The sequence below is a fragment of the Liolophura sinensis genome, chromosome 2 (assembly GCF_032854445.1).
Source record: "Liolophura sinensis isolate JHLJ2023 chromosome 2, CUHK_Ljap_v2, whole genome shotgun sequence".
Lineage (NCBI taxonomy): Eukaryota > Metazoa > Mollusca > Polyplacophora > Chitonida > Chitonidae > Liolophura > Liolophura sinensis.
This window is the reverse complement of record NC_088296.1, coordinates 17,673,492-17,699,851: the sequence shown is the minus strand read 5'-3', so window position 1 is coordinate 17,699,851 and position 26,360 is coordinate 17,673,492. Positions and strand designations below refer to the sequence as shown.

Sequence of the window (26,360 nt, the reverse complement as noted above, 5' to 3'; positions counted from 1 at the left end):
CATCTTTGCACCCAGAACGAGTGTACAGAGTGTACAGGTAAGCACAAGACCGCTGTTAATGGAGATTTTTAACTTTTGTCCTGTTATAAATACCTATTTTAGACTAAGTTACACGCAGCATGTCATGTTACTACCGCATTTGCGGTGGAATTTGAAGTTTTAGGCGTTGTGTTTGTCAGGTGTGAACTGCGTAACAGTAAGATAGATACCCAGTGTATGTAACGTAGCGTCGTCGTAGAAAAGATACTCAGGCTTTGTTTAAAGGGAAAGAGATGGTCTATCAGCAAACTGGTCATGGGTTTCCCCCGGGGCTCTGCCCAGTTTCCTCCCACCATAATGCTGGTCGCCGTTGTATAAGTGAAATGTTCTTTCTAGAGTACGGCGCAAAACACCAATCAATAAATAAATAAATAAATAAATGAAAGCAAGTAAAAGACTGACATGCATGTATGCTTAAAAAAAGGGGGCCATTTAACACGGCTGTCAAACTTTTCCCTTCCTTTCCGTCTTAAGCTGACCGATTTGAGCATAACAGAAGCCGATTGTCAGCCAGTAAAAGTACAATCGAGTGCCGATTGAGAATTTGTCTGGTAGGCAACGTTACGGAGGTTCAAGAAGCAGATAGGAAAATATCAATGGTTTTGTGAATGGACCTTTGCTAGACATTGTTTCGTTAGCATACAACGTCTAATTCATAAGGCTAGGCGAAAGCATAACTTCATCGTGATCACTACGTGTACGTAACGCTTTCTGAGCTTGTAAAACAGCTGGACTCCAGGCTACATATAGTAAAGTATACTCTACTGTATAATGGTCATTACGTTTACGTAATGTTTTGTTACACTGCAAAAGAGTCAGGCATGGCGAAAGCGTAGCCTCATGATCAGTAAGTGAACGCATCGCGTCGTGAGCTTGTTAGAGAGCCGGGCCACTGACGACGGTCATGGCGAAAGCGTAGCTTCATTATGATCATTAAGTGAACGCATCGCGTCTTGAGCTTGTTAGAGAGCCGGGCCACTGACGACGGTCATGGCGAAAGCGTAGCCTCATTATGATCATTAAGTGCACGCATCGCGTCGTGATCTTGTTAGAGAGCCGGGCCACTGACGATGGTCATGGCGAAAGCGTAGCCTCATTATGATCATTAAGTGAACGCATCGCGTCGTGAGCTTGTTAGAGAGCCGGGCCACTGACGACGGTCATGGCGAAAGCGTAGCCTCATTATGATCATTAAGTGAACGCATCGCGTCGTGATCTTGTTAGAGAGCCGGGCCACTGACGACGGTCATGGCGAAGGCGTAGCCTCATTATGATCATTAAGTGCACGCATCGCATCTTGAGCTTGTTATAGAGCCGGGCCACTGACGATGGTCATGGCGAAAGCGTAGCCTCATTATGATCATTAAGTGAACGCATCGCGTCGTGATCTTGTTAGAGAGCCGGGCCACTGACGACGATCATGGCGAAAGCGTAGCCTCATTATGATCATTAAGTGAACGCATCGCGTCGTGATCTTGTTAGAGAGCCGGGCCACTGACGACGGTCATGGCGAAAGCGTAGCCTCATTATGATCATTAAGTGAACGCATCGCGTCGTGATCTTGTTATAGAGCCGGGCCACTGACGACGGTCATGGCGAAAGCGTAGCCTCATTATGATCATTAAGTGAACGCATCGCGTCGTGATCTTGTTAGAGAGCCGGGCCACAGACGACGGTCATGGCGAAAGCGTAGCCTCATTATGATCATTAAGTGAACGCATCGCGTCGTGAGCTTGTTAGAGAGCCGGGCCACTGACGACGGTCATTGACGAAGGCGTAGCCTCATTATGATCATTAAGTGAACGCATCGCGTCGTGATCTTGTTAGAGAGCCGGGCCACTGACGATGGACATGACGAATGCGTAGCCTCATTATGATCATCAAGTGAACGCATCGCGTCGTGATCTTGTTAGAGAGCCGGGCCACTGACGACGGTCATGGCGAAAGCGTAGCCTCATTATGATCATCAAGTGAACGCATCGCGTCGTGATCTTGTTAGAGAGCCGGGCCACTGACGACGGTCATGGCGAAAGCGTATCCTCATTATGATCATTAAGTGAACGCATCGCGTCGTGATCTTGTTAGAGAGCCGGGCCACAGACGACGGTCATGGCGAAAGCGTAGCCTCATTATGAACATTAAGTGAACGCATCGCGTCGTGAGCTTGTTAGAGAGTCGGGCCACTGACGACGGTCATGACGAAAGCGTAGCCTCATTATGAACGTTAAGTGAACGCAGCGCGTCGTGAGCTTTTTAGAGAGCCGGGCCACAGACGACGGTCATGGCGAAAGCGTAGCCCAGTCATGATCATTATGTGTACAGGTAATTATTGCTTCGTGAACTTGTAAAACAGCTGGACCCCAGGGGATCCTTTGTCGTAAATGTGCTTTTACGTAGCACAAGGTTATGAGAGTAGGCTAACAGACTATGGTGATGAAAGCGCAACAAACTTTTATCACGCGTGACGTACAAATATTCCTACACTGTAATTTATACGTGACACTCGACAAATCGCATCGAGTGACTGCGGCTGAAAGAAATGGGCAAAGCCATTCATAACCATGTGTAAAGGTTATGTGTTCATTTAACACGTAACCAAAATGTTCGAGCTCTTACCCTGAAAAGATGTCCATTGAAATGCGTATATGGGTCATATTTATTATCACAATGTCGTATTATACAGAGGTACACATACATGTACACAGGATCCCCAGTTTACAAACAGCCACGACTAACCGCCGATTGCACACACGTACTATCGGAAAGGAACCCAGTGTAAGCTGGACTTGAACTCACAGCGATCGCCCTTGTGAGAGGCTCCTGGTTCATTGCTCTTTGCTGACACGCTACCTGGGCCTCTAAGAACCCCTGGGGATTGCTGTCTTGTGCCATTTATTATTATTCGCCTGGCTGTTGTGTCTAAAGATACGGCTATTTTTGTTCTCTTATGAACTTGGGCATAGCTGCTGTTCTGATGGCTCCAACCGGAGTATTTCCAGAATGCTTGTTTCTTTTCACACGGGGCAAAAATCTGTTAAACACCTGGTACACCCATGTACATACCTAAATTATATCTTGACACCACATAGCCCGTTACCATGGATACTATTACGTATAAACATGCAGGTAGATAAATACTTATGTATTTGTTCTTTTGATTGATGTTTTACCCTGTACTCAAGTATACTTTTCTTATACGACGGTGGCCGGCATAACGGTGGGAGAAAATCGCGAGTTACTTTCGATCGCACAACCAGAGAGGAAGCCAGCATTGATAAGAGGCTAACGCGTGATTGCGCCGTGCTAAGTCTACTTACCACTGAGGCCTTGTAGATGAGTAGGCTACTGTGGATGAGTAGGCTGTTGTAGATGAATAGGGAACCTGTAGATGAATAGGTTACTGTAGATGAGCAGGTTACTGTAGATAAGTAGGCTACTGTAGATTAGTAGTCTACTGTAAATGAATAGACTACTGTAGATGAATAGCCTGCTGTAAATGAATAGGCTACATTTTATTTGAGCATGCTGATACATGTATATGAGCTACAAAATTACGTTTGCATCTATTTATTTATTTATTTGTTTATTTATTTGTTTATTTGTGTTTTACGCTGTACTCAAGAATATTTCACTTATACGACGACGGCCAGCATTATGGTAGGAGGAAACCGGGCAGAGTCCGGGGGAAAACCAACGACCATCCACAGGATACTGCCAGACCATCACACTTACCGTTTGCCTCTAGGGATATATAATAGAGAAATGTGTCTAGAAATGATTTCAATTTTTTTTTAAATATTTTTCTTCCTTTGAAACGTTACAAATTGAGTTATTTTCTAAGGTGGGTTTTTAAAAACCACATGTTTCCCTTTTTTTTTTTTTACATTATTTAGGAAACCTACAAATCCATTAAATGTTAATTAAGAATATTAAATACATTCAAAATATTCACTTGACCAATACAGTGAAAAAAATGACGTGGTCGAAAACTCCACCGTATTTTAACCTATTTTAAATAATTTCTTTGGCAGAGCAAAATTGTAAATTTCTAAATAAAAATAGTTAAGGGAATAGTTTTTAAGTGACACTTTTACTGGCTCTTAATTCGTTTTATTTTTGCTGCTATGTTTACGTATACAGGACCCTACCATGCTATATGTATATATTAAGAACGGGAGGAGGTTGCTATTATTCAGACATTTACAGTGAACAGTCAGTGAGGCAAACTGACAAGATGTTGTATTTAACTGTTTACGGTGGTTTTATCCGGTCGCACTCAGCCCGGTTTCCTCCACTGGTAAGCCCTGACTGCTATTTTCTACGTAAAATATATTTCTGAGCACGGGGTATAAGAACACAAATTAGATCGAAACTGATTTTTAATTTAAAAAAATAATTTAATTTTAAAATTTAATTTAATTTTAAAATTTAATTTAATTTTAAAATTTAATTTAATTTTAATTTTAAAATTTAATCATTAGCATATTAGTCAGTGCATATACGCCTTCATAGAATGGTCATTAAAAACTTCTGACGTCCCAGAATATGATGAGAATGTCTGTTCGTAAGATGTAGGAAAGTTAATGGTTTACACTTGGCCACCCCGGTTTAATTTCTCCTCCAATAAAACAGACTACCATCATGAAAAAATCTTTCTCGGCGGTAACAAACAATTAAATCAAATTGACCCCTATAATGGTCTCAAAGAAAGCTACCATACAAAAAAGGTGGCATATTAGCCTATTCTTAAGTTTTTTTTTTTTTTGATTGGTGTTTTACGCCGTACTCAAGAATATTTCACTTATACGATGGCGGCCAGCATTATGGTGGGTGGAAACCGGGCAGAGCCCGGGGGAAACCCACGACCATCCGCAGGTTGCAGCAGACCTTCTCACGTACGGCCGGAGAGGAAGCCAGCATGAGCTGGACTTGAACTCACAGCGACCGCATTGGTGAGAGACTCCTGGGTCATTACGCTGCGCTAGCGCTTTAACCGACTGAGCCACGGAGGCCCAGCCTATTCTTAAGTATAGTATTAATGATTTTAGGCAGAACCAGAATGAACTCTGTGTGAATACTGCAGGTGCGTTCTTAGATTTTCCTTAACACAACATCATATATAGATTGGAATAGTTCTGGTGAATGTATCCGTCATTTGTTAAATCAGTCAATCAATCGGTTAACCAATCAATCAATCGTGTGGTTATTGTATATACGTTTAGATTTTGCTGCAGTATCCTTGATGTAGTGTATATATGCTATTGTAGGATATTCCAGCATATACTGAAAACTGCTAGAAATGGATAACCCGTCTTACACAAGGGTTGGTGGAGACCAAATAATTCCCACAACTGCTGACGAAACCACTCCCACAGCGACTGAGGAAACCACTCCCACAACGACTGAAGAAACCACTCCCACAACGACTGACGAAACCACTCCCACAACGGCTGATGAAACCAACAGAGTTCTAACAGCTGTAGACGAAACCGAAGCGGAAGTCGAGAAGCAAGTGTCACATTCAAAAGTGGCTCTAGACGGATGGGTCAATACGAAAACCAATGACGCCATGGCCTTTCCGTCGAATGATGAATCGATGACGTCACATGTCATACAAGTGAATGGAAAAGAAGCAAAGAGCAGTCCAACGAATCCGACAGAAGGGAAATACTCCATGACAGGCAGTAATGTATCCAGGTAGGTGGGGAAAAAAAGCAAATATTTATGTATCAGATTAGTAGATAAATGTACATGTATGTAATAGAGTGTTTGTTGTTTTTTTATAAGTAAAGCTATGATCGTTATTTACTTTCTCAAAGTTATAGCGGAGAATAGACCACACTGAGTTTCGAGCCAGCGACCTCTCAGTCATCAGCTTAAATCATTGCCCCCAGTGCATGAAAACCGTCTAGACCATTTTGTCGACAAAATATCTGGTACTCTACGGCGAATATACATTGAATCACTCGATCTTCACACTTACACCTTTCTTAGCTCAACGTTTCTGACCGGTAGATGTCATTTAGAAAGTGTACAATCGTCATTATTGATTAGACTTTTAGGTACTATATTTATATGAAATAACAGTATTTATGCACCTATCTATTATTTATTTATTATATCTTGCAACTATGGGTCGGTCAAAACTACTCCTTGTACTGCAGCAAGTTATTGCTTTTTTCACTCGATCTGGCATCTCAAAATTACAATAACACCTAAATCTGTCATTTGCTTAAATAATTTCCAAACACAAGAGATTTGTGTTAATTAATGTTAACAATATATGCATGTGTTGGCTTAACTGCATGCCGGCCAGCCAAATCGAAAATTTAAAATCCATAAATTTTAATTACAGTACAAAGAGATTTGTATCAGACATACTTAATAAATCGCGTTAATGCGTTTGACACACCTACGCGTTAACGCCGTTTATTAAGTATTTCTGATACAAATCTCTTTGTATGTTAATTAAAAATATAATCTTACGGACAATATCTCCCCTAAGGTGCGATATTTTGGAAATTTAAGAAGCGAACGATCGATAGTTGTCTGAGCGTTACCTCCCTTGGTAGATAGCTCTTCCACATTGTTCGGTAATAAAACAAAAAAATGATGCGAGAATTGAACATGTGCCCTTCACGACTGATGTAACATGCGAGACACCGCAGATCCTTTCCAGTTATTCGGCAAAGATGAGATAACACGACAGTAAGTCAGTTCGCTGTCCTGAAGTCTGTAACTCTTCTCCGACTTTTGTTCGTTTTTTTGTAAGTTCGAATGAATGTACGTACATGTGTTTGGTCTGTTGGTTACAGACTGTCACATGCTAGTGCCGGTACCGTAACATTGAGTTATAAACAATGCCTCGCTGTTTAGCAGTTCTGTCTCGTCACAGAGTCATATCCTGGTGCATGTGAAGCGTAAGAAGGTACAGTTTAATCCATGTGCTAACATCAACGATGCCATACATGTTCGTGCTCAGAAATCAATATGCACCGGCATGACCTGTAGATACCGGTAATGTCCTTGAATATTATCGCTCTCTCACTTAAAAAAATGTTAGGCCCACATGTCACGTGCAAAAAAAAAAAAAGAAAAAAACACTGTCTCCAAGAATGATTGACTTTGGGTATTTTATTCAGGATAAGTAAATTTCTTAACACACTGACCCAATTTTGGTGGTAAGGAGTTTTGTAACCACCTTGTGTCGTTCTACGTGTAGATGACGACCATTTCGTAAATGAGAAGTCAACAAAGGGGAAGACTTTGATAAATATGGGGCCTTCCATGGCACAGTCCGTTAGCGTGCTAGCGCAACATAGTGATCCAGGAGTCTCTCACCAATGCGGTCGCTGTGAGTTCATGTCCAGCTCATGCTGGCTTCCTCTCCGGCCGTTTGTGGGAAGGTCTGTTAGCAACCTGCGGATGGTTGTGGGTTTCCCCCAGGCTTTGCCAGGTTTCCACCCACCATAATGCTGGCCGCCATCGTATAAGTAAAATATTCTTGAGTACGGCGTAAAACACCAATCAAATAAATAAATAATAAATTTAATAAATATGGATGGATATTTACCTTTGGAATGATAAACATCTGGGGATTTTAACAGTCAGATGCCCTTGGACCCTAAGCATTGTAAAGGAGTGGCTGGATAGGCGATGCAGGATAGTGATCAACTGTTTTCCGAAATTTTACAGTTATCCTTCTGGGCTGACATGGCTAAAGGAGGCTGATCCATGGCTATCTGAGGCTCGAAGGGCGTTGTGTTGCAGGACTAGTGTGGTTATGGCAATGAGATTATATGCGTGTTATTCAAGCCCGAGGGTTAATTCAAGGGTTAATCTCAGACTGATATATGTGTCAGACGCACTCACCCCTGCAGCCAGTGTAATTAACATATTGGTAGGACAGATGGGGAACCATTATGGTGGGAAGAAACCCAGGGGAAACCCTGGACCATCCGCAGGTTGCTGACAGACCTTCCCACATACGACCAGAGAGGAAGCCAGCATGAGATGGACTTGAACTCACAGCGGCCGCGTTGGTGAGAGGTCCTGGGTCATTACTCTGCAACAGCTGTTTGAGGCTATGTTTGCATGTATGTAGAAACATACCTGTAAACATTGACTTTCCCTGCACTCCTTCTCTCAGTGTCCTGTCCTCGACATGCTGCTATGACCCAGTCACCTCTCACCAATGCGAGCGCCTTCACTTCAAATCAAGCTCATGCTGGCTTCCTCTCTGGCTGTACGTGGGAACGTCTGGCAGCAACCTGCAGATGGTCATGGAGAATGGGTTCCTCCCATCATAGCTGGCTGCTGTGGCATATGTGAAATATTTTTGAGTACAGCATATGAAAAAAAACCAATCACATAAATAAATAAATCAGTATACTGATCTTGACCTGGTTGTATGTAAACCATTTCTGCTTGTGACAGCGTTAGTGACTTGCAGTGTAGTGACTTTCTTTGAAACCTTTGAAACATGCACTGGATCAAACAAATTTTCTTCTTTATTGAGCACACTAAAATCCTGTTCTCTCTTTCTGTTTGACCGGCCCGGATAGCACAGTTGGTAGAGCATCCGCTTCGGGACCGGTAGATCCAGGATCAATCCTTGATCGAGTCACACCTAAGACTTTAAAAGAGGAAGTTGTAACTTCCTCGCTTGGTGTTCAGCATGAAGGGGATAGTGCAACGATATAAGTATAATGGGTCGGGCGGGGCGGCTTACTTGCTTTCGGTAAGTCGTCTCGGTGAAGCAGCACTAAATAAAAGAGCGGTGGAAATCCGTCCTGCAACAAGGAGGCACATTACACGTACATGCACCCTAATGATTCCTTCGTCGTCATATGACTGAAAAATTGTTGAGCATGACGTTAAACCCCAAGCACTCACTCACTCACTCTTTCTGTTTGTCTCTATCTTTTCCAGCCCTGCTGCAGATTCACCGATGGAGGCTGAGGACATTCTTTGCCTGCTGGGAAAATGTGGAAATTATCAGGCACTTGTGTTCTTCCTTGTCAGTATGGTCTGTATGCGCGGAGTTTGGCACTTGTTTGGCCCAATCTTCCTGGGTGCAGATCCGGGTCATCACTGTTACATCCCGGAAAACATGACATTTGCCACAAACCTCAGCCTCGTAAACGACAGCGCCCCCTGGAGGCAGCAGGAGGCAGATCAGTGTCGCATGCCAGTCCCGGGAGAAGTGAACTCCACTCAACCGTGTCAGTATGGATGGGTGTATGGAGACACTTTCTCTTCTACGTTCCTAACTCAGGTGTGTCTTGCTCTTAATTCAAGAAAAAAACAACCAATCAATCAGCTCAAGCAATTATACATTCAGTTTTGTTGTAAAAAGTTTGTTTGTTAAAGCTTAAAAGAGGGCTCGGCACAGCAGTTGCCAAGTTCAGTAAATTGCTTTAGGTTGGTTGAGTCCAGCGTCAATTGTTTTTTCGAAAATTTCGTAATCAAACACTACTTAAGTATAGGGATGATGTTGTGTAAATAAAATGCCTTCACTTAAGCAAGAAAACTTAGGGAGCTCTGCTCTAAGCTAAATCACTTAATGTATCACTTATTCAAGGATAAGACATTCATTAAACCAATCACTCACTCTTTTGCTCACATTTGCACTCTGTCAACCAATCCATCATTTCATTTCCGCTTTCCAGTGGGATTTTGTCTGTGACCGGGTGTACCTCGTAGATCTTAGTTCGTCTCTCTTCATGGCCGGCATGATCATTGGTTCCTTGTTCATCAGCCCACTTGCTGACAAATTTGGCCGGAAGAAGATCCTCCTGGGAGCATTATGGATACAAGGTGCCCTCGGTGTCGGAGCTGCGTTTGTGAATAACTACATTGTGTTTATGGTGATCAGGTTTTTTCTGGGAGCGCTAAATCAGGTATTGACATTATTGACATTTTATATTATATCCAGAAATGTTTCAAAGGATCTACCAGCAACCTGTGGATGGTCGTGGGTTTCCCCCGGGCTCTGCCCGGTTTCCTCCCACCATAATGCTGGCCGCCGTCACATAAATGAAATATTCTTAAGTACGGCATAAAACAACAATTCAATAACTAAATAAATCAGTGGATGGAAAATTTCACTTAGCCTTCTGGAGAAACCACTACTTCTTGCCAGGTACATGACAAACCCCCAGACTTAAATCTACAACTGAATAAGCCAGAGTTGGATTTGAACCTGTGAATTAGGGTAAAAAACCTTAGACAGCCAGGAGAGTTAAACCAGAGCAGTGATAACAGTGCGATGTTGACATATGGTTACACATAACCGCTGAAGTGAAACCTCTAATAAATTTACTTTGGGTAGGGTTTTATGTAACTGCTTAAATAGTAGCAAATTTCACACCCGCTATCACCATGGCTTAAGTAGAATAAGCTAAAAAAAATGCAGTGATATTTATTGAATTTATTAGGTGTTAGCAGTCTAGAATGACTCAGAATGCTGCCATGTCATCACATAAAAATAAGCATAAAAATAAGACTAAAACAGTGCAAAGGGATTAACCCCACAAGCATGCTGCATAGTCAGAATTCACTAAGAAATGACCCAAATGTGGAATTTTTTGGTAGAAAAGAAAATTAAAGGTTGAAGGTTTATGTACTTGTTATAACATCAGCTTTTTTTTGTTCTGGAGAATTTATTCTGTTGGTGCTACAGATGAATATTTTTACAAAGAATCCTTATTTATGATTTAATAAAGTCTTCAATTAAATTTCCAGGTAATTTATACAGATAAATTATATAATAATGATGATAATAATGATGATAATAATAATACAATAATATATATATTTATTGTAAATCCACATAATTTAGTTGTATAATATCACAACTGCAGGAAGCTTTGAATCATAAAATATATAAATATTTTAAAAAAGTAAAAAGGCTTAAAAGAATATATTACTTTTTATTAGGTCAAGTTTCCTCCAAAAACTTTTGAAATTGTGCCTAATTTATCATAAAAATATATCTTTGATCAAATGTTAATCTGACACAATCTGTTGATGTCCTAAGTCAGTGGGAGTTAACACATTGATTATTGTCTAAGTTAGCATATGATCTAAATATATACCCCACCTTATCTTGTCACATGTTTTATATCATATTTCTTGTGGAAAACTTATTGTTTTTGTATGTTCCTGTCTGGCCGTAAGTGGAAAAGTCAGCCAGCAACCTGCAGAAGGTCGTGGGGCTCTGCCCTGTTTCCTCCCACCATAATGCTGGCCGCCGTTGTATAAGTGAACTATTCTTGAGTACTGCATAAAAAAAAACCAATCAAATAAATAAATTGTCACTGTACGTAAAGAAATGTGGTTAATTCCTTTTTGCCTAAGTTATGTCACCGTTAAACTGTCTAGAAAGCTTTGAGCTATGTAATAACCCTGGTTTATATGTATATGGCTTCCTGTGACTGTAACATTATTGTGTTTTTGGGGTTTTTCTTTTTTTTTTTTACTAATTCATAGGGTTAAACATCAAGTTATATTGGCCCTCATTCAAAAAATGTCACCCCTTGCCTCCAGTGGTTCACAGTGGAGTATGTTCAAGATCACACGCCCTTCTACGTGATCCTGTGGTACGGAGACAAGGCCCGTGTATAGATGGGCGCCATCAGCGCAGTGATTCCCCACCCACCCCCCCCAAATTTGGGGATAATTGTTGATAGAGGAGTATCAGATATTTAATATCTTTTCAGATTCCTTTAGCCTAATTCTTTATCTATGGTATAGAATCAAGCAACTACCTGCATCTGAATTCATCAAAAAATATCCAGGATAAATATGAACTATTTACTCATGTATTAGGAGATGAATATTAATTTATTCAACATGGCGGCGCCCACAAAAGACGTCATGATAAGAGTTCAAAGAAGTAATGGCGTATGCCAAGGTAAGCCCCGGCTTTTCTGTAGAGTTAAAGGCAAAGCAGGTCACCGCACTTTGTGCACGATGTGAGAAAAGAGAGGTCAGTGCATTCTTATCGACTGGGTATGGTAAAAGTCTTGTATATCAGCTTATGAACTCGCGAGAACTGTTGTTTTGTCCCCTGTGAATTCCGTTACGCAAAATCAAGTGATAAGTGTGGAAATATATTTGAAATGCCATGGTTTAGCTCGAGCGTGGGCACAGATGTTAATAATACCCACAAGCAACAGTAAATAGCGCACTGCTCAACAGTTCGATATGTTCACCATCGTGTGCAGTTGTTTACATAAGGTTAAAGTAGCCATCTCAGATCAGGTGGCGTAATGCACGAACCTCGCTTTCAACGTCACTGTTGTAAAAAGTATGGTGCCCAAGTCTGTTAGAGATGTAATCCATACGGAGGCAGGAGGTACATTTCTATTTTAGAATGAATGGAGCACAGCTCCAGTTATCTCCCTTTTCCAACATAATTTACCATCTTCATTTCAGTGTTGCTAGAGTCTCATCAGGTACATGTATTTCAAATAAAGGGCAATTTTCAAATTTGTATTTTTCAGACTATTGGATTAGTCGCTTATGTAATGGTCCCAGAGGCTTTTCCCTCTTCCAGCCGCACGATGCCTTACATCGCTCTCTTCCTGTTTTGGGCTTTCGGAATTATGGTTCTGGCGTTGCTAGGATACCTAATCCGTGACTGGACACATCTGGAGCTGGCCATATCCATCCCTAACTTTCTTACCTTGGTGTATTACTGGTAAGCTAATTTCTTTTTCCTCTCTTTACATTTTTTTATTTATTTTATTCATTGATTTATATATTTATTGAATTAATTTATTAATTTGATGCCATACTCAAAATTGTTGCTTGAATTAAGTCAGTTTTATGAGTGGAGGAAAACCGGAGTAAACCACAAACCTTTGGCAAGTTATAAACAAACTTTCCCACATTTGATGCACTCACATTTATAGACAAACATTCACAAATTTGATTCACACATGGTTATAGAAAAATATTCTCACATTTGATTCACACACAGTTATAGACAAACATTCCCACATTTGATGCACACACAGTTACAGACAAACATTCCCACATTTGATGCACACACTGTTACAAACATTCGCACATTTGATTCACACACGGTTAGAGACAAATATTTCCATATTTGATTCACACTCAGTTACAGACAGATATTCCCACATTTGATTCCCACTTAGTTATAGACAAACGTTCCCATATTTGATCCACAGTCAGTTATAGACAAATATTCCCACATTTGATTCACACACAGTTATAGACAAACATTCACACATTTGATTCACACAGAGTTATAGACAAACGTTCCCACATTTGATGCACATTCAGTTATAGACAAAAGTTCCCACATTTGATGCACACACATACAGCCCATATTAGTGGATGGCCACCTTATATGTAAGACCTCAAAGGTCTTAAATTTCTCAATTAAAGCCCCATGAATTCAGAATTCCCTGCCCAGTGCTGGGTTTGAAATCATGCCGTGTGTCTTAGAGACAGAAAGGTAAGGACTTGAGCCACTGCCCATCCTCTTCCGTCTCTGTAATAATCATAATGCTTGGAATGTAGTTTGTATGATGACAGAGACAATTCTGTGTTGTGATAACTTGTGTTGTGATAACATGTTGTGATAACTTGTGTTGTGATAACATGTTGTGATAACTTGTGTTGTGATAACTTAGTTGTGTTGTGATAAGTATCTGGGTCATCATTGTAGCGAACTCATTTGATTTTCTCTCCGGCCGTACGTGGGAAGGTCTATCAGCAACCTGCGGATGGTTGTGGGTTTCCCCAGGGATCTGCCCTGTTTCCATCCACCATAATGCTGGACGCCGTTGTATAAGTCAAATATTCATGAGTGCGGAATAAAACTGGCACATCAAATAAATCAAATAAATAAATCATTTGATTTTCAATGTTAGTTTTAAGTGTTTACTGCTGGATACTGCGTTGAACTATGCAGGTGAATTGATATTATTTTTCACAAGTAATTTCATGTCCTAAGGTTAATATTTTATAATAGTAGGGGGCCTCTGTGGCTCAGGCGGTTAGCGCGCTAGCGCAGCGTAATGACCCAGGAGTCTCTCAACAATGCGGTTGCTGTGAGTTCAAGTCCAGTTCATGCTGGCTTCCTCTCTGGCCATACGTGGGAAGGTCTTACAGCAACCTGCGGATGGTCGTGGGTTTCCCCCGGTCTCTGCCCGTTTTCCCCCCACTATAATGCTGGCCGCCGTAGTACAAGTGAAATATTCTTGAGTACGGTGTAAAACACCAATCAAATAAATAAATAAATAATTTTGTAATAGTGACCAGGGTAAAGAATTTAAATATGCATGCATGCCTGTTGTGATGGATCGTTGATGTTTTAGCAAATTCTCAACACCTGTTAATAAAAATGTTCATCTCCAAATGTTGTCAACTATGATACAAAATGTGACAAATTAGAACCAAGTTGTGCAAAAGTGTATTTGTTAATACTGGTATTAAGTCAGATATTATGATTAATATTTTAGCCAACTTCAGCAGCCAATACAGTTGGCCAAAATTTAAAGCATTAAAGCATTAAAACAGCAGAAGGCTTAGTTCATATTTAATATGCTGTTATGAAATTTTTTGGGGGTTAAGTACAAAATTGAAAGACAAGTTAAATCTGGTATAAGGTCTCCAAACAGTTTCAAACAACCAGGCCAAGACTATGAAATGCAAACTAGGAATATTTTTCTTGAACTTTTCTGTATTATAATGGCATTGACTAGACATGCCTTATTAACCTCCCATCGGCCTCGATAGCACAGTTGGTCGAGCGTCCGCTTCAGGAGCGGTAGATCCAGTGTCAATCCTGGGTCAAGTCAGAACTAAAACCTTAAATGAGGAAGTTGTAACTTCTTCACTTGGCATTCAGCATGAAGGGTATAGTGCAATGACTGGTTGACTAGTATCAGCATAATGGCTCGGATGGGGCAGCTTACTTCGGTAAGTATTTTTGGCGAAGAAGCACTAGATAAAAGACTGGTGGAAATCCGTCCTGCAATAAGGAGGCACATTACATGCACTCTAAAGGATTCCTTCGTCATCATATGACTGAAAAATTGTTAAGTACGACGTTAAACCTCAAGCACTCATTCACTCACTCACTCATTAACCTCTTTCCTTCTGTTGCAGGATTTTACCAGAATCTTTACCTTGGCTGATGGCAAAGCAGAGGTATAAGGAAGCCGAAGTCGTCATCAGGAAAGCGGCGAGGCTGAACAGAGTAACTCTGCCACCTGAGATTATGAATCTGTCCTCTTTCCACAGTTCCATGAAACTGATCAAAGGCGATCAAAAGAAAGTCAAAACAAACACTGAGAAAAACCAGAATGGCCCTTTAAAGACTGTAGTTCCAGATGTGGACTCTGATAATACACAGACTGTGAAACCTTCCAAATTTCACAACCACTCAGAATCTGAAGAGAGTGGTAAAGGGTTAACAAATGGAGCTTGGACTGATCAGAGAGGGTTTGGTGGTAAAGGGTTAACAAATGGAGCTTGGACTGACAGAAACAACTCAGGTGCTCCAGTTTTGACTAACTATCACACCGTGTCAGATCCTGATGTTGTAGCAACCCCTCCAGGGGGTGTGCTTACTCCGGATGTGAGACCCCCACGCTCCTACACGGTGATAGACTTATTCCGGACGCCACGCATAAGGATATATTCTCTTATTACCTTCTATTTATGGTAAAGATGCTGAATTTTTTAGCTTTCTTACAGATACAGTGTTTATCTTCCCACCATAATGCTGACCGTCGTCATATAAAGTCAGTTATTTGTGAGTGCAATGTAAAACACTAGTCAGGACTTCCGTGGCTCAGTTGGTTAGCGTGCTAGCGCAGTGTAGTGCCCCAGGAACCACTCACCAATGTGGTCGCTATGAGTTCAAGTCCAACTCATGCTGGCTTCCTCTCCGACCATACGTGGGCAAGGTTTGGAAGCAACCTACATATGGTTGTGGGTTTCCTCCCACCATAATGACGGTGTTGTACAGGTAAAATATTCTTGAGTGCGGTGTAAAACCAATCAAAGAATAAAATAAAACACCAGTCAAATAAATAAATAAATACATAAATACAAAAAATTTAGTGATACCCAAAGCATCATGTAAAGCACAGTAATACTGTTAATTATTGTAAGTGAGGAAATTGCAAACTTAATCCCTCATGTGTTGGTATCACTGCTGAGGTAAGTGTTTAAGGTTGTTTCTCAAAAAGTAGTCCTTGTATGTTGGAATCAGTGTGGAGGTAAGTGTTTAAGGTTATTTCTCAAAAAGTAGTCCTTGTGTGTTGTAATCACTGCTGAGATAAGTGTTTAAGGTTGTTTCTCAAAAAGTAGTCCTTGTATGTTGGAATCAGTGTGGAGGTAAGTGTTTAAGGTTATTTCTCAAAAAGTAGTCCTTGTGTGTTGGAATCAGTGTGGAGGTAAGCGCTTAAGGTTATTTCTCAAAAAGTAGTCCTTGTGTGTTGTAATCATTGCTGAGATAAGGGTTTAAGGTTGTTTCTCAAAAAAGTAGTCCTTGTGTGTTGGAATAACTGCTTAGGTAAGTGTTTAAGGTTATTTCTCAAAAAGTAGTCCTTGTGTGTTGGAATCACTGCTCAGGTAAGTGTTTAAGGTTGTTTCTCAAAAAGTAGTCCTTGTGTGTTGGAATAACTGCTCAGATAAGTGTTTAAGGTTATTTCTCAAAAAGTAGTCCTTGTGTGTTGGAATCACTGCTCAGGTAAGTGTTTAAGGTTGTTTCTCAAAATGTAGTCCTTGTGTGTTGGAATAATTGCTGAGGTAAGTGTTTAAGGTTATTTCTCAAAAAGTAGTCCTTGTGTGTTGGAATCACTGCTCAGGTAAGTGTTTAAGGTTGTTCCTCAAAAGTAGTGCTGAGATTTTGCTTACATGTACAATAACACAAGGGGGATGTTGCGTCATTGAAGCCTTCTGTGTATAGTAATTACCATCATGTCAGCATCATGTCCTGTAACTACCCTTGTCACAGTATCTTTACCGTTGGATACTTACCACTGTATCAGCAAACCACATCCATTACACCACACCCGCGGCAGATACAGGCTATCTGGTTGCAGTGGTGGAAGCCTGCTCAGGGTGTGCAAGCAGCTGTCTGATTGTGCTACAAGTATGCTTAAAGTGTGCTAGTAGCTATTTTAAAATGGGCTAGTAGTGATTTCCAAGTGTGTTAGTAGCCTGCACAAAGTCTAGTGCTACCCCTCCTGCACTAAGTGTGCTCATAGATATTTCAAAGTGTGCTAGTAGCTGGTTCAAAGTGTGCTAGTAGCTTGCAAAAAGTGTGCTAGTAGCCTGCACAAAGACTGTGTGCAGTGCTACATATAGTAAGATACTCAGATTGACTAGTACAGGTAACAGTTAGCCTGTTCAAAGTGTGCCAGTAGCAGAGTATTGGAACTTCGAATTCATTTCAACTAGGTAATGAAATTAATTGTGTCCAGGGTCAAGACTTAAATACATATAAATATCAAAGGTTTCATTTGACTAATAACTCCATTGTGGTTTTAGTCAATTTGATACCATGTATTTGAGTCAACTGAACAAGGTTGTGTACAGAGCAGTACAAGGTAGACAAGTTTATGGGGTGACATCACAAGGTAGGTGACTAGAAAATCTACCATACAGACCCCTTCAAAATTCCCAACCGTCAAATTCCATTCCTTTTAAAATCCTAACTTTTAAATTAAAGATTTGCCAGCAACCTGTGGACATTTGTGGGTTTCCACCGGGCTCTGCCCGGTTTCCTCCGATCACAATCCTGGCAGCTGTCGTATAAGTGAAATATTCTTGAGTTTGGCGCAAAACACCAATCAAATAAATTTAAATTAAAGATTACAACCACATGGATTGCTTATGATTTCCTGGATCTGACTACCCTATATCCTGTACAAATTCGACCACAAACATGACCCATCTTTGGTCTGATTAAGGGATTGATATCTGATCGGGATAGGTTATTCTATAATTTTTTTCATATATGACCCTACCTGAACCACACATTTTAGTCTTCAAAAGTCTTACAGATTTATATTTTCAAAGTACATCCAGCAATACTGGTCACTTTTTTTGGAAGATTGAAGAGTGCATTCAGAGGCGTAAAAATTGACAACTGGAGTAAAGATAAAGATTCTGTCGTGTCTGTTGGGATTCCTCAACATATGAAAAGAGATATAGACGTTTCATTCTGTTTCTATTTTCAGGCTTGTCAATAGTTTGAGTTACTTTGGGATCAGCTTTTCAGTGCCCACACTACATGGGGACATCTTTCTCAACCTGTTCATCAGTGGACTTGTGGAAATCCCCGCCTATCTCATTTGTATGGGGACTGTTGAATGGTGAGGGGAAACTGTACTATTAAAGCACTGTAATTTTTGAGCAGGAGCCTCTCACCAATGCGGTCACTGTGAGTTCAAGTCCAACTCATGCTGACTTCCTTTCCATCCATAAGTGGGAAGGTCTGCAAGCAACCTGTGGATGGTCTTGGTTTTCCTCCCGGGTTCTGCCCGGTTTCCTCCCACCATGTTTCGGTAAACTGCTGGCAGCCTGACTCTGAAAACGTTACTTTTCAAACTTAATCATAATGACTTCACATGAAAAAGACAAAATAATGTTACAGTAGAAACGAATACATCGTAACATTCTAGACATTTCTCTGCAGCCAAGTTGTGACGTAAGAATAGAGCCTGGTGCTGCTTCACTGTTTCACCACATAACGAAAATTAAAAGTATGCAGCCACCCTATTCCTTTGAGTAAAGCCGGGGTAGTTTCTGCACACATATTGTTCAGAGATTCAAAGTATTGGTTTAGTCACAGGTTAAGGGAAAAATTCTGCACTGCCTCCGATGTTTAAGGGGTCAGTCAGTTAGTAAGTGCTCTTGGGGGCACACACCTCTTACAAAGGTGAATGTACAAATTCCTGCACAACAGACAAGGGGAGAGTACCCTGTTCTATTTTCAGTGGCCACAAAAATTCTAAAATTTAATGGCTCTATCTTTAGTCCAAGAGTAGATTGTTAACAAACTTTTGTCCACGTCGCTTCATAACTTAATCTGTATAGTTTCAGACGGACAGTCAGGCAGGCAGGCAGACAGTCAGACAGACGAACAGTCAGACAGACGAACAGTCAGACAGATGGACAGTTGACAGATGGACAGTCAGACAGATGGACAGTCAGACGGACAGTCAGACAGACGGACAGTCAAACAGACTCCAAACCTAACCTCCTTGGCACTAGTTATCAGTCAAGATCTTGGTTGAATATTTTGTGTTGTGGCAAAAAAAAAAAGAGTCTAAAATATGAAGACAACATGAGAACTGTGCATAAAAATATTTTCCGATTTTTTTAAAGAGTGTTGAAAAGCATTCACGTATTTGAATAGTAGGTGGATACATGAGCAATACCGACAACATTTAGGAACTCTGACATCACATCAGATTTTTTTCCTGGTGTTCACCAGAAGGAAGGAATTTTTGGGAGCATTATTTCAGTAATCTTTTACTTATGGGTAAAAAGAGGTATTCCAACATACTGTGTCGTGATGAGAATTGGAAAAACTTCCTGTGACGTCAGAGTTGCTAAACTCTTTATGCATAATTTTAAGTGGTCTATTCAGTGATGCTATATTTTGATTCCTGGAGATTACTGACAGTCATTTCTCGGAGATCATCAAGATTTGTGGATTATTTACAGCCTCGGAAGACGACGCCCACTCTGCGTGTTTATGTTGGTCTGCGGCTGTGCCAGTATTATTGCCATTTTCATACCCACCTCAACAGGTAAACAGTGTTATACAGTAGCTATTTTCATACCCACCGCCACAGGTAAACAGTGTTATACAGTAGCTATTTTCATACCCACCTCAACAGGTAAACAGTGTTATACAGTAGCTATTTTCATACCCAAGTCAACGGGTAAAACTGTGTTTTGGCTATTTTAATACCCACCTCCATAGGTAAACAGTGTTATAGCTATTTTCATACCCACCTCCTCAGGTAAACAGTGTTTTAGCTATTTTCATACCCACCGCCACAGGTAAACAGTGTTATAGCTATTTTCATACCCACCTCCTCAGGTAAACAGTGTTTTAGCTATTTTCACACCCACCTCCACAGGTAAACAGTGTTATAGCTATTTTCATACCCACCGCCACAGGTAAACAGTGTTATAGCTATTTTCATACCCACCGCCACAGGTAAACAGTGTTATAGCTATTTTCATACCCACCTCAACAGGTAAACAGTGTTATAGCTATTTTCATACCCACCGCCACAGGTAAACAGTGTTATAGCTATTTTCATACCCACCGCCACAGGTAAACAGTGTTATAGCTATTTTCATACCCACCGCCACAGGTAAACAGTGTTATAGCTATTTTCATACCCACCGCCACAGGTAAACAGTGTTATAGCTATTTTCATACCCACCGCCACAGGTAAACAGTGTTATAGCTATTTTCATACCCACCTCCACAGGTACACAGTATTATTTATTTATTTAGTCAGTTATCCAGTTAGTTACATTTAGTTTGTTAGTTAGTAGTATTTGATTGTTCTTCACTGCCATAATCAAGAATCTTTGACTTAACCAAAGGTGGTCATTTTCATGAGTGCAGGAAACCAGTGTCCAACCCAAACCACAAACCTTTGGCAAGTTACTGATGAACTTTCCCACATGCGACTTGCACATGTGCACATCATACTGGTGGTTAAGCCACACAAACATTCACACGGCCCTCACCCATCGCTTATTATCACTTACATTGTACGCCCACAAGCAGTTAGAGTAGGGGTATCAACAGATTTGCTGTCTAAAGCCCGGTTTGAACCCGCACCTTGTCTGGTCTTACCAGGTCAAAGTTGATCAATGATTTTATAAACATAAATATATACATATATATATATATATATATATATATATATAAATATATATATATAGATATATATATATATATATATATATATATATAAATAAAGAGAAACTATTGACATTTGTGATACACATACATGTACATATACAATTATATGGACTAAAAGAAGAAGAATTATATATATACCCACCTGTACAACTGGAAATCTATCATTCTATAAATCTATGATTTACAGATTCAGGTGCGGATCTTACCTGGTTAAAAACAACATTGGCAATGATCAGCAAATTTGGCATCACAGGATCTTATGTGACCGTCTACCTGTTTTGCCTGGAGATCTTTCCCACTGTGGTCAGGTGAGCTCCTCCAAATTACATGTACTTCTCACCTGTAGTCTTGATAAGTAGGTTTTGGGATCTCAGGATGGTAGTGTACTGATTGTGTGTAGAGATCTTACCCACTGTAGTCAGGTGTGTGCCACTTTATATCACTTCTCACCTGTAGTCTTGATAAGTAGGTTTTGGGATCGCAAGATGATAGTGTACCTATTGTGTGTAGAGATCTTTCCCACTGTAGTCAGGTGTGTGCCACTTTATATCACTTCTCACCTGTAGTCTTGACAACCTTGATGGCAGAGGTATATCCAGCTGTGGCTAGCCTTGCAGAACTCTACCATGATAGAGGCTATGAGGTGATATCCAGCTGTGGCTAGCTCTGTATAATGATAGAGGGTATGCAGTGATATCCAGCTGTGACTAGCCCTGTGTAACAATAGAGGGTTTGCAGGGATATCCAGCTGTGGCTAGCCCCGTATCACGATAGAGGGTATGCAGTGATATCCAGCTGTGACTAGCCCTGTGTAACAATAGAGGGTTTGTGGGGATATCCAGCTGTGACTAGCTCTGTATAATGATAGAGGGTATGCAGGGATATCCAGCTGTGTCTAGTCCTGTGTAATGATAGAGGCTATAAGGTGATGTCCAGCTGTGGCTAGCTCTGTATAATGATAGAGGGTATGCAGGGATATCCAGCTGTGTCTAGTCCTGTGTAATGATAGAGGCTATAAGGTGATGTCCAGCTGTGGCTAGCTCTGTATAATGATAGAGTGTATGCAGGGATATCCAGCTGTGTCTAGTCCTGTGTAATGATAGAGGCTATAAGGTGATATCAAGCTGTGGCTAGTTCTGTATAGTGATAGAAGGTATGCAGTGATATCCAGCTGTGACTAGCTCTGTGTAATGATAGAGGGTGTGTGGTGATATCCAGCTGTGGCTAGCTCTGTATAACGATAGAAGGTATGCGGTGATATCCAGCTGTGACTAGCCCTGTGTATAATGATAGAGGGTATGCGGTGATATCCAACTGTGGCTAGCTCTGTATAATGATAGAGGGTATGCAGGGATATCCAGCTGTGTCTAATCCTGTGTAATGATAGAGGGTGTGTGGTGATATCCAGCTGTAACTAGCTCTGTATAACAATAGAAGGTATGCAGGGATATCCAGCTGTGTCTAGTCCTGTGTAATGATAGAGGCTATAAGGTGATATCAAGCTGTGGCTAGTTCTGTATAGTGATAGAAGGTGTGCAGTGATATCCATCTGTGACTAGCTCTGTGTAATGATAGAGGGTGTATGGTGATATCCAGCTGTGGCTAGCTCTGTATAATGATAGAAGGTATGCAGTGATATCCAGCTGTGACTAGCTCTGTGTAATGATAGAGGGTGTGTGGTGATATCCAGCTGTGGCTAGCTCTGTATAACAATAGAAGGTATGCGGTGATATCCAGCTGTGACTAGCCCTGTGTATAATGATAGAGGGTATGCGGTGATATCCAACTGTGGCTAGCTCTGTATAATGATAGAGGGTATGCAGGGATATCCAGCTGTGTCTAATCCTGTGTAATGATGGAGGGTGTGTGGTGATATCCAGCTGTGACTAGCTCTGTATAATGATAGAGGGTATGCAGGGATATCCAGCTGTGTCTAGTCCTGTGTAATGATAGAGGCTATAAGGTGATGTCCAGCTGTGGCTAGCTCTGTATAATGATAGAGGGTATGCAGGGATATCCAGCTGTGTCTAGTCCTGTGTAATGATAGAGGGTTTGCAGGGATATCCAGCTGTGGCTAGCTCTGTATAATGATAGAGTGTATGCAGGGATATCCAGCTGTGTCTAGTCCTGTGTAATGATAGAGGCTATAAGGTGATATCAAGCTGTGGCTAGTTCTGTATAGTGATAGAAGGTATGCAGTGATATCCAGCTGTGACTAGCTCTGTGTAATGATAGAGGGTGTGTGGTGATATCCAGCTGTGGCTAGCTCTGTATAACGATAGAAGGTATGCAGTGATATCCAGCTGTGACTAGCCCTGTGTATAATGATAGAGGGTATGCGGTGATATCCAACTGTGGCTAGCTCTGTATAATGATAGAGGGTATGCAGGGATATCCAGCTGTGTCTAATCCTGTGTAATGTTAGAGGGTGTGTGGTGATATCCAGCTGTAACTAGCTCTGTATAACAATAGAAGGTATGCAGGGATATCCAGCTGTGTCTAGTCCTGTGTAATGATAGAGGCTATAAGGTGATATCAAGCTGTGGCTAGTTCTGTATAGTGATAGAAGGTATGCAGTGATATCCATCTGTGACTAGCTCTGTGCAATGATAGAGGGTGTATGGTGATATCCAGCTGTGGCTAGCTCTGTATAATGATAGAAGGTATGCAGTGATATCCAGCTGTGACTAGCTCTGTGTAATGATAGAGGGTGTGTGGTGATATCCAGCTGTGGCTAGCTCTGTATAACAATAGAAGGTATGCGGTGATATCCAGCTGTGACTAGCCCTGTGTATAATGATAGAGGGTATGCGGTGATATCCAACTGTGGCTAGCTCTGTATAATGATAGAGGGTATGCAGGGATATCCAGCTGTGTCTAATCCTGTGTAATGATGGAGGGTGTGTGGTGATATCCAGCTGTAACTAGCTCTGTATAATGATAGAGGGTATGCAGGGATATCCATCTGTGGCTAGCCCTGTGTAATGATAGAGGGTGTGTGGTGATATCCAGCTGTGACAAGCTCTGTATAATGATAGAGGGTGTGTGGTGATATCCAGCTGTGGCTAGCTCTGTATAATGATAGAAGGTATGCGGTGATATCCAGCTGTGACTAGCCCTGTTTATAATGATAGAGGGTAAGGGTTGATATCCAGCCGTGACTAGCTCTGTATAATGATAGAGGGTGTGCGGCGCTATCCAGCTGTGACTAGCTCTGTATAATGATGGAGGATAAGCAGGGATATCAAGCTGTGATTAGCTCTGTATCATGATAGAGGCTATGAGGTGATATCCAGCTGTGACTAGCTCTGTATAATGACAGAGGCTATGAGGTGATATCCATCTGTGACTAGCTGTGTTATAATGATAGAGCCTGTGAGGTGATATCCAGCTGTGACTAGCTCTGTATAATGATAGAGGGTATGTAGGGATATACTAGCTCTGTATAATGATGGAGTGTATGTAGGGATAGCCAGGGTATGTAGGGATATACTAGCTCTGTATAATGATAGAGGGTATGTAGGGATAGCCAGGGTATGTAGGGATATACTAGCTCTGTATAATGATAGAGGGTATGTAGGGATAGCCAGGGTATGTAGGGATATACTAGCTCTGTATAATGATAGAGGGTATGTAGGGATAGCCAGGGTATGTAGGGATATACTAGCTCTGTATAATGATGGAGTGTATGAGGTTATATCCAGCTCTGTGTAGCCCTATACCACGATAGAGGTTTTAAAGGGATACACAACTCTGGCTAGCACTGTACAACCATTCAGGTTGCGAGGATGTCTCCAGCTTCTCTTTGGTTTCCCCAGCCTACGTGCATGTCTGGTTTCATCTGGTCTCTGTGTTTGGTTCTTTTAATATGCTCTATTTGGTCTTCATCCTTCGCGCCTTGGTTTGGATCCCCTGGCCTGTAATTCTCTGTGTTATAAATATATGTGATGGAAAGTACCTGTACAGGTTTATGAATACCTTTAATTTGCATGTGTACAGTAATTTTTTTTCTTTCCTGCTACATCCATTTACTTCCTCTTGTTTACAGGAACCTTGGCATAGGCATTGCTTCAGCCTTTGAAACTGCTGGTGCTGTGGCAGCCCCATTCATTGCCTCCAGCGTAAGTTGCGTAATATTTCCCATGTATACTGTACAGTATGTTGACCCACGTGTCTTGCAGGTCGAAATTTCAATTCTAACCACTCAGTCTGTGTGCCAAATAGATGGCTGGTTAGTCGGCGTGTTTGGGGCCAGTGGCCTAGTGGTTAGCATGCCATCACAAGTCATTGACAACTGAGCTTGTCACTAATGCTAGCTTCCTTTCTGATCTCACGTGGGAAATATTCTTGAGTACAACGAAAAACCCCAATGAAATAAAGAAATAAATAAAGAATATTTTTTGACGCCCTGTCTTGTAACATAGGTCATTCGCTGAATTAAGGACCTGATTGAAAAACATTGGTGAATTTTTATACAGCATAACATAAGTTGTGAATTTGCCATTTTTTACAAGATAACATGATCCAATTTCCATCGTAATGGCGATGCAGGCCAAAGCTGCACTTACCATTACCCTCTTGCAGTTGATGTAGAGAGTTTTCTCATGAAATGTAACTGCGGGTCGTGGTCCGAGGGGTCACCATGCTACCCATGAACAAAACCCGGAGAGTCTCTCACCAGTGCGGTCATTGTGGGTTCAAGTCCATGTGCCTTCCTTTGGTTGTACACGTAAAAGCCTGTCAGTTTTCCACCAGGCTCTGCACGGTTTCCTTCCTCCGTAATACTTACCAGTCATCCATGTGACCATATAGCCTGTTGAGACTCAGAACGAAAAACTGTGAATTTCAGTTTTCTTTATTTCCAGGCAAAGACCATCCCCCGACTTCCACTTACAGTGTTCGGGGTGCTGACAATAATAGGTGGGGTGTTGTGCCTAGTCTTACCAGAGACGCATCGTAAACCCCTTCCTGAAACCATTGAGGAAGTCGAAGGCTGGGATAGGAAAGCCGGACGGATAGATCAAGGGGAACAACTCTGAGCAGACTTCCTTCTGGATTGGTTGGAGAGTAACCTCCCTTTGTGCATGTTGATATCCGTAATGCAGCATCAGCGTGATGTTTCTATGCAGTAAAGATCTCTTGCACGATCAGCTGACATGGGTTAAGGTATCGCTATCCATATACCGTTGCCTACTTTAACTGACATCAATGGGAATTGAAAAATGGGAAACCCAACCCCCCTCCCCACGTTATTGATTTTCTGAATGTATTTTTGCAATAAGTTATATTTTAGCTACAATAGTAAGGTTAAACTTTTGCCATATAGAATGTCAGGGGCATTCTTTGTTGTTGTTGTTCAGTTTGTTTG

At 41.2% G+C, this 26,360-nt stretch overlaps 1 protein-coding gene across 3 annotated transcripts; it reads left to right on the top strand.

The window, feature by feature from the left end:
• Positions 1-26,360, top strand: LOC135462869 (organic cation transporter protein-like). 3 transcript variants are annotated; one of them, XM_064740158.1, is made up of 11 exons: positions 1-37; positions 5,307-5,736; positions 8,971-9,316; positions 9,711-9,941; positions 12,549-12,745; positions 15,190-15,747; positions 18,276-18,410; positions 19,768-19,853; positions 21,180-21,300; positions 25,041-25,113; positions 25,858-26,360. In XM_064740158.1, the coding sequence occupies exons 2-11, from the start codon at positions 5,339-5,341 to the stop codon at positions 26,029-26,031; spliced, it is 2,319 nt and encodes a 772-aa protein (XP_064596228.1). In that variant the 5' UTR covers positions 1-37; positions 5,307-5,338; the 3' UTR covers positions 26,032-26,360. The 3 variants fall into 3 exon arrangements, with proteins under 3 accessions (XP_064596228.1, XP_064596229.1, XP_064596230.1); XM_064740160.1 differs by lacking the exons at positions 1-37; positions 5,307-5,736 and adding an exon at positions 6,715-6,747; XM_064740159.1 differs by lacking the exons at positions 21,180-21,300; positions 25,041-25,113; positions 25,858-26,360 and adding an exon at positions 19,944-20,051.